General features: G+C 42.3%; 1 protein-coding gene across 1 annotated transcript in view; it reads left to right on the top strand.

Annotated features, from left to right (window-relative positions):
• Positions 1–5,175: 5,175 nt before the first annotated feature.
• The window catches only part of LOC141462471 (plasminogen-like), a 29,523-nt gene continuing 25,067 nt past the window's right edge, over positions 5,176–9,631 (top strand). Inside the window, exons 1-2 of the mRNA XM_074144302.1 lie at positions 5,176–5,224; positions 7,896–8,031. Coding sequence (XP_074000403.1) covers positions 5,176–5,224; positions 7,896–8,031 — 185 coding nt within the window. The remainder of the gene's footprint in view (positions 5,225–7,895; positions 8,032–9,631) is intronic.

Here is a 9,631-nt window from a genome sequence, read left to right as displayed (position 1 = left end):
GTTCTTTAACCCAGTCTTTCCTGACAGCATGTTTTTCTTGGATTCCTTCCAGATCCTGAATATTGACCCCTTCTCCAAGCTCCTGCTGACCTTCCATTCAGTGTACCTGTGGTTGTGTACCCCCATAGCAGCCATAGAAAAAGGCCACCTTTTTAAAGGATGTCGCCCTTAGCGTGAAGTTTCTCACACTGTTACAGACCTCTGTGCTCTGACCCACAGGAGCTGGAGATGGTGGTGAGTCTCTTCCACTCTTTCCTGTGTGATCAGCTGAAGGTGTAACAGCCTGTTACAGGGGAGAATGTTTCAGGCCACTTCTGTTGCCTGTTGTTACCATTCACCCAACTTAATCAACTTGTGAGATAGGGTTGGACAAAAACCTGAAGTGTGCAAGCAGAAACAGCTCCTTTTGCTTTGTTACCAATATAAACACTCTCTAGTTGCACAAGTTTTCTGCTTGAGTATAGTATTCGGTGCATCTCTCCCTAGTTCTCTTGGGGTAATACAGCCCCAAAGGCTTTTTTTGAGTTGTACACTCAATAAACTTGGATGCTTTCAGAACTTGTTGAGCGCAATATTTCCTGGAGCGCATGAAAGGCTTGCTGCCATCTGGCACTTGCTTTCTATTCCCCATGTACTGTTGTTTTTGTAAATTCTGCCAGTAGTGCTGTTCCTTCAAAAAACATTGGCATAAATTCTCCATCATAACTGTCCAGACCCAGAAATTGTTCCTGTTTCTCTTGGTGCTTGTAAGCCATTCCTCAGTGCCTGTAAGCATTGCCTAATGGAAATTTCAGGTATTTGATACTGTTTTTCACTAGTAGAGGCTGAACTGTGCCTGCTGGGGGTCTGCCAACCTAGGTGACACCATTGCCTGCAGAGGTTTTGTGCAGTCCTCCTGTAGTTCACAGACCACAGTAGCACAGATGTGTGCAGCTGCGTACCACTCACGGAGCCCAACGAACCCGCACGTTTTCCACTGAAATGCTGCTGCTGTTTCATGTAAAACCAAAAGCTATTGTTCTTGGTTTCAGGGTTTAAAAAAGGCCATTCACCCCAGACACTCTTGTCAGAGTACCTCTCTGTACTATTTGATTATGTTTGGGGTGACCATCAGTGTAGATCTCCCTGGATGCTCTAATAAATATCACAGTTTTCATGTCACTATGCATCACGTTTGGAAATCGTGTTTCTTTCCCAGAAGTCCATGTGATTCATTAGCAGTCTGTCCTCTTGCTACAGGATGTTTCAGGGGCTGAAGACTCTTTCAGTCTTCACTTAAAATATTCTCTGAATCTTCTTTGACTTGGTTCCACAGTTATTTGAGCCTTTTCTGGATGTCATTTTGTGACTTGGGTGGATTTTTTTAGCTTTTATGAGAATACAGTCTGGAAACCCTGCATTATTTTCTCCAGGTGAGAAAATGACTGTGGTTTTAGCTCTTCTCTTGCAGCATGGGAATTCTCGACTTACTATCAGTCATCTGTCCTGGTTTTGGCACATAGTGATACACTACTTAATTCTGCTGTTTTTTTATATTTGGCAGCAGCCAGAACAAATGAACATCTCAAAGACTAAAACTTTCACTGCTGGAAAAACATCCTCAGTGTGTCTCCTTACTGTCACCATCACTTTCCTTCCCTTGAATACATTAGCATCTGTAGCCCGAAATTGCAGAGATGAGCTTATCCACCAGGCCTTCTGCCCTCTGTGTTCCTTCATGTATCGAACAAGGACAGAATTTGTTTTCAAATTGGCTACCTTTTTCCTTCCTGAACCCTTTCCCACCCTACGTGCAGCAGTTTCTGCTGTTAAAAGCCATCCACATTATCTCTCTGGGGTTGCTGCCCAAAGTTCCCCCTGGCTCTGAGAATCAGGACTATGTAAGTCTCACTTTTGTCACTTGTTGTGGTTGTCTTTGAAAAGAAAGTAAAATAGTTTCCTTATTTCCCAGCTACCCATGGATCTATGCCATAGCATTACCCTCTGGAGCTCTTACGTGAGCTCCTTTAGTTCACGCTCACCCCAGTCTTGCAGCTGTGCTCTTCCTTAGAGCTGCTTTTTAAGATTTTCCCCTCCAAGCAACTGAATCTTGCCTATGGTCCTTTCTCCTCTTAGCAAATAACTGGTATCTAAGTGGCTGTTTTCTGACTCCTTCTGATTCTGAAATTTAGGGAAATTATGTTTATGTGAATTTATTCAATAAGGTGTGACCTGTGTTCTGACATTTGTTGCAATTTCTTTTGCAGGGGATTTTTCTGACCTTACAGTAAACCCAATTTCAAGGGTCAACTTCTATTTAAAAAGCCTCCTACTGTTGTTTATATTTTAACCACTGTGCTAACTCATGTACCCTGACTCTGAAATAAGATCTGATAAACTTCCACCTATGGTAGGCCCCACAGTGGTCAAATAAATGAGAACAAACACCACAAGATCAGAACTGGGGAAAGATTTAGACACTGTGTGGATCTATGAGGGGAAAGGAAAGGCTCAAATGGAGACAGATAAATCAACAATTCACAAGACATCCTTTAAAATAACATGCCTTGAGAGGTCACATCCTTGTCACAAGACAGCAGTGAGGAGTGCCCGTCTGGCAGATGAAAGGCACTTCTCCTGTTTTGACATTTTCTCGTGGAGAAATTACAGAATGAGCATTTTTGTATCAGGATCAATTGCTGGCAATATCTCCAGGTTCAGTTTCCCGGGATCAGATCCATTAAGACAGAGATGAATAATATTTCTCCAAACCTGCATTGTCATCTTTGAAAGAAATGGCAATATAAGTTTTCTTTCTTTTCCTCAGAAATAAATCAGGAGCATCGGCACCAAAGTAAGTGCATTTTAACCAGGTTCAAGGCAATGAGACTGAGAGAAGGACAACAGCCAGGTCTAAAAGTGGCTGCTGCTACAGACCAGAAGGAGCATCTGTGGACTTTTAACATGGGGAAAGCTTGCAAAACAGTGTTTGCTTACATGATACATGTGAATGTTCCCAAACTGTCCTGGACAGATGTTAACACACCTTTGGCTACCACAATTACTTCCTTTGGTTTTGAAAACCTGTAGGAAAAGCTGATCCGATTAAACTCTCTAAAACATCATATTTATCAAAGAGTTTTACAAGGTTTTCAAACCTCTCCCATGCAGGAGAAACAGCTGCATGCAACCCATGTATCTAGCTTTTTTCTTAACTTTAACCACCGGATGTGTACCATAACGCAGTAACCCAGCAAATATCTTAGTGGAAATGGGGGATACAGAAGGATGGGGAAGGTGGCAGAGGTGCTGGAGAGGGCAGGGCTGCACAGAAAACTTATTTTGCATTGGAGTAAGGAAAGAAATACTATCTGATAATATCTGATGGGAAGGAGGCACAGGGACTGGCGAGCAGATGCTAGCTGTGGCTGGGGACAAGTCAACAGCCAGGGAGTCAGGGGGTGTGGAGCAGGAGGGAGGGAACCCAGGATCTGGAGTGAGAATTGAAAATGGGGCTAAGATTGTTAAAACCACATGGAGCTAAACCAGACTTGAGTAGCTCTCACAAGTCTGCTTTCTAGTGAAGCCTACTTTGTATGCTGTTCCTTCATTTTATCCTTATTTCCAAATGAGTAATTGTTCCTAAAACCTGATAAACCCAATCCCACATAAAATTGCACAATACCCAACCCCTTCTCTCTGTCACCCTTCAAGTGTTTTTGTGAGCTGAGTCTTGCTCCCATCAGCTCCTCTCTTGGGCCCATCTGCTTTGTTTCATAGAATCATAGAATCATTTATATCGGAAAAGACCTTAAAGACCATAAAGCTAACACTGCCAAGCCCACGACTAAACCAAGTCCTTAAGAGCCACATCTACACAACTCCCTGGGCTAGCATTAGTGGTCTCCCAAGCCTCTACAGGTATTCCACACTTTGCTGTTTTTCAAAAGTTGCATTAAAACAGCTTTAAGACAACCAGATGTCATGGTATTGCAGCACCCTACAGGAGAAAAATAGCTCAGGACCACAAGCAGGATCAGCTCTAGATTTCTCACATAATCTGTAAAATAGCAGCTGATCTGGTTCCCATACTAGAATGCCTCTCTTATGTATTTACTCCTGCACCCCTAGCTTTATCCTAAGCCCTCAGTACAACACATTCTACTTAAAGTAAGGGGGACAGCAAGGAGGTGGATGGCCTCAATATTTTTTAGAAGGAACCCATGATTCTATGAACTTTCAATTGCAGAAGACTGAACTGCATGACCCAGCAGCGCCCATTCAAGCCTGTTTACCTCATCCAGTATTCAGCCCCCTCCTGCCTCCAGTGAGTCACTAGCACATTTGATTCAACAAGTTGTTTTGAAGTGACACCAGTGAGCTAACATGCAAGAGAAGCCATGAAATGGTGCTGCAGGGCAACTTTTCCAAGGCAAAGGCTGCTTGGGAAATGCAGAGTGAGCTGATGTTGAAATCAGGATAACACATGGATGAACAAAGTCTGACACCCTCGCTGGATGACTTTATGCATGCAGTGTGAGGTTAAATGGCTGGTAAGACAGAACACTAAATAGCTCTCTATGGGCCTTAAACCTAACGTTGTCCTATTGAACTAAAATGAACTCTAAATCTTACTCCCAAATAGAAGAAAAAAAGAAAAGTCTAGGTCAAGGAAACACAGAAGAGAGGGGATTCTTTAATAAAAAAGTAAAATTAAACTAATTTGCAGAGTTAATGTTATCTGATAACTGTGCTTACCCTGAGATTAAATTTAAGTTGGTCCTTATAAATCAGTACAGGTATGTCTGGCTGAAATTGCCATTGGGACTCCAGTGTCAGGACCAATTCAAATTCTGCCCTGTTCACATAATTTACCATGCTTTCCCACAACATTATTCCTGTCTACTATCTAGCAAAGAAAGACCTAACCATTTGAGAACAAAACGTGCCCCACAAAACAGGAGAGTGCCTTCACATTTCCCAGCATCCAGTACAAATGATTGAGTCTGATTTGGTAATCCATCCAATTCAAGGTTGTTTGAATGGCCACGCCACAGCAAAGGGGGCCACAGCATGGGAGAATGATTAACTCAACCTACCTGCCTTGTTTGTTTGATGCCGCCTCATTCCAGTGCGAGTCAATAAAACTTTGCGCACCGACACACACAACTTCCAGCACCCGCCAGCTGGGCCAAAATGGGGATTAGCAAAGCTGCCTTTCTCTTTCTCTTCTTGCTCAGCTCAGGTAAGAGTCCTTTGCCTTCTGCTTGCCTAGGTGAGATGGGGGACAAACGCTTGCAAGCTCCATTTGGTGAAGGTAAGTCCTCAAATCCCTGCATCCCCACTTAACCTGGACGATGATGCATTTGGGGTTTGGCGGGCAGTGAGAGTTGCTGTCGAACAAAGCGAGAGCTGTGGTTGCTCCAGTGTTGCGTTCGTTAGAGACGCCAGAAGAGCAACAGCCTTGGTGTCTGTGTGGGGAACAAATGGGTCCCTGCAAAAATGTCCCATGGACAGAAATGGGGGGCACCCTTGGAAAGCAGCCTATTAAAGGCTTGCTACAAAGACATGACTGTCTCTGGATTCAACAGCCTTTTATCCTAGGGTTGTTTCTTTTCTCTCTTATTGCCAAGTACTGTGATCCTCATTTTGACTGCTTTAAAATTTGTAAATGTGTTGTGAAAAACAAAATCACAAAGAAAAGGAAAAATTGTTCTAGACGCTAGAGTTTCAGTCTTTTTCATAGCAACAATCTTAACAGGAAATTTTCCATTCCATCTGATAAGGAGACCAAAATCTGGTCAGCATTAGTTTCTGCAGTATTTTTGGTACTGCAAGGCTGTTTTTGTGGAAAGTAGTACAAAATAATTTGTAACACACAAGAATTGAGGAGTGCTCTTTACATATATCTTTTTGGGTTAAGTAGATTGCAACTTTCAGAAATTTCAAATAAAATATTCTCTGTCCTGAAAATTTTAAACTTCAGTGAACTATGGCACTCAGATATCACATATTTCAGACCTTCTGTATAATTGCACAGACTGCTACAATTGTAGTTAAGAATAGAGTTATGAGTGTGCCAACACATATAAAAAACCCCAATAAAATACACAAGCATTTTACATATGTAGTTTTAAAATATAAAAAAGGTAAAAGTTAGAAAAATGCACAGGTAGATTTTAGCTGGAGATGTTAGAGACATGCCCCAGCATAAAAAAATTGTAGATATTATTTAAAGTTACATATGATAATCTTAATTTAAATTCTAGTTTCTAAGCTTTGTTTTTGCAGAAGAACAGCCTCATTCAAATCAAATACACTTCTCAAATAAGTAAGAATTTTATATGGGGAAGGAAAATACAGAAGTTGGGCTTTTGTCTGCACTGCTCTGCTTTTGTTTGCAAATCCTTTATCAAATGAGAGAAAACATAAACTGGCTTTTGTACCTATTTTATCAATTCTGCCTTGTAGGTGCAAAATGATCTTAAATGAAATACTCAACTGCAGGCTGAGCTAGTGCTCAGGTGAAGGAATTAAGCTGCACCAGGAGGCGTATGAGCCTGCTTCACACTACAAAAGAGTGTTACTTGGGAAAGGGAGGAATAGTTGCCTTCCTCAGCCTGACGGACATTTCACTGAACGTCCCCATGGAGCCCCCAGTCACAGGCTGTGGGTCCGAGTGCGATGAGGCTGCTTTCTGTCCCTCCTGCTGGCATTGGGCTATGGCCGAGAAAGAGAAAGGTCAGAAAAGATGAAGAAAGAAGTAGTTCCCCTTTTCAGCATGGCTGTCACGCAGGAGGGGGAAGCCAGGGTCTGGTTCATAGAATCATAGAATCGTCTAGGTTGGAAGAGACCCTGTATGCCTTTTATTCAGCAATTGCTTAAAGCAAGGCCCAAAAAACAGGCACAGAGGAGGACTGAGCTGTGTTGCAAAGACCATAGGCCAGCAGTCTGTTTGGGGCGGAAATCATGCAGAACGGGTAACTCCCACAGCCAAACATTTGTCAGTAGAGTCATATGTTCATCTGATAAAGAAACTGTAAAAATCACAGGACTCATCCAACTCTGTGACCCTGCAGCTGGAAGTCATGAAAGTCACAGTTTTGTGAGCTATAGCTAAGCACTCAGAGGTTGCATAGCTGTAACAGAAAAAGAAAATACTAAATGGCAAAGTCTTTTACAAGAAGGGTTGTACTTAAACGTTTTTGGAGTTTACCACTAAACATAGCTTTACTTTTTAGCACCCTATACATTTCATGTGAAGTTGTATCTCAGAAGTTGCTAGGTGAATTTATTTACCAATTTAATGACTTGTGTTAATTCACTGCAATGAAGGGCATCATCTGATACCTTGATTGTTAAGTAAGTTCAATACAGAGTTATTACAAAAGTGATAACCCCAGTGACTAAAGATAGCTTGTTTCTCGCAAGAGCATTTGAAAAGAGGCAGCTATGGGGTGGCTGATAAAACTGAAGTCATTCCATGTGGGTAGGTACCAGCAATGGAAAATCATTGTTTCACAGCCTTCTTGAGTCCCATTTCTCCACTTTCTCCAAAGTATGGCTGACCAATATTTTCTTTCTGAAACACCTCACTTTTTTCACTCCTTGCGTCGTCTTCTCTGTTCCCATCACTTTATAGCCTAGGTTTGTGTTACTTGTCATGACTTTCAGAATGATACAAAACACTGTTGAAGCCACTTCCATGTGCTGCCTTACATGGGGTTTTCAGTGATGCTACCCTTTACCATACTAAGAAGGCAAGATTTACCCATATTTTGTCATGATTAACCCAATGTTTCTATCAATTAAATGATGATGTTACTCAACTAGGAGACAAAGAATTTAACATGAAATTTTAAAATAAATCCTATCAGCATTCGCATTTTTACCTCTTTCTCTCTTTTTCCTCTTAGTGCAAGGAAGTGTACTAGATAGCTATGTGAGAACAGAGGGCGCTTGGCTGCTCAACCCAAAGAAGCAAGTATACAGGACAAATAGTCAAGAAGAATGTGCAGAGCGATGTGAAACTGAGACTAAATTTACTTGCAGGTAATATTCACTGGTTCCCATATACATCTTTCATTGCAGATGATGGAGCATTCTGCCTTATTTATCAGCAGTCTGAACTTTTGAGGGATTTTTTAGGAGTGTGTGTGTCTGAGATTTGCCGGAAAAAATGAAAGATGTATAGAAACAGAATGCCTGGGACATATAGATGAAGACAGCAGAAATAGAAAAATTAAGAAAATTATGTTGAATTTTTATTGGAGAACATTGTGATATCTTGATGCACAGCTTGGCACAATGAAAACCAATGTGACATGGTTTTACCAAGACTCTTGCATTCCTTTTGCAATAAAAAGTCATAATTAATTGCTTGGAATTTTAGGACAGCAATAACAGCATTTCTTACGTTCATTGTGTTACCTATTATTTTGCAGATATATCCATTATTCTGAATTTTACTAGAATTTGGACTTACGTAACTTCTGTTTACTTTGAGAAAGAGATGGCTATCTAAACCTTAATGATCCTAAACCCTAACGATCCTAAACCCTACGTCCAGCCAAGCCCTCTTTCTGCACTTGCATTTAACCAAGCCCAAGGGGCTGGAAAGCATGAAAGAATTTGGCCACTCTGTACCACGGGCCTTTGCTCAGGCTCCTGCCTCAGGGGAGCCTGTTGCTTTGAGCCGAAGGCTTCTGAGCCCCCTGTGCCAAAGCTTCTGAGCCCACGGAGCTTCAGCAGTACAGCAGGCACCCAGAGCAATGAGGAGAGGTATCCATTACTGTGGTAGGAGGCTGTCCTCCCATGTGAGGCAGGGAGGTTTTCTCCTCTAATCTTCACGAGATCTACCACTTCTGCAGCATAACTTTTTGAACCCAGCAGACTGACTGTCTGCAGGGCTGTTTCCAGCACTTGGTTCTCCATCAGCTTTTATTCAAGGCAGGGATACCCTGGTGCTGACTTTTTATGTGTGTTTTATAAATTTGTGTTATAAATCAAAAGGGAAAATGAGACTTTTTTTAAAGAGATGTAACCCTGAAGGATGACAGGGGTTTGCTGACTGAGCATGTGAAGTACCACTCATTCCCTTTGACCCTACTCCCCTCTAAAAATCACACGAAGACTGCAGAGCTTCAGCAGTACTTGTCTCGGGAGTGCAGGGAGGAAGGCAGAGAGGGCAGGTCTGTATATTCAGATTTTATATTTACAGTGTGCAGAGGATTATTATTCTTTTTTGAGGCATATTCAGATACAGTATCATTCCTTAGCCTCTGCCCCAGGTCTGAGCCTACCATCACCTGACACTGGAATAACATCAGGGTTGCTTTGTCCTTGCCTCGCCAGTCAATTCCGTGAGATCTATTACAATCAGTACAGGACAGATGCTATCTGGCAGGGAAGGATCTGGGGGAAGAAGGGTAATGGTTAGGCAGAGCTCTAAGACCAGGCCAGTACCGCAGCCCCATCACATCAGTGCTTCAGACCACTGAGTCCAGATCAGTACTTCAGACTTCTTGTCCTGCCTCAGCAGTGTGTTGGACCACGCTCGCTCGCTACATCCCTACTTACAAGTTCAACATTACGAGAGCTGGGCTTGGATCGAGGGGAACAGTCCCCAGTGTAGTTTTGAAGCAAGGCACCC

The sequence above is a fragment of the Numenius arquata genome, chromosome 2, assembly GCF_964106895.1.
Source record: "Numenius arquata chromosome 2, bNumArq3.hap1.1, whole genome shotgun sequence".
NCBI classification, from domain to species: Eukaryota; Metazoa; Chordata; class Aves; order Charadriiformes; family Scolopacidae; genus Numenius; species Numenius arquata.
The sequence above is the reverse complement of the archived record's forward strand: the minus strand, read 5'-3'. Positions and strand labels throughout refer to the sequence as shown.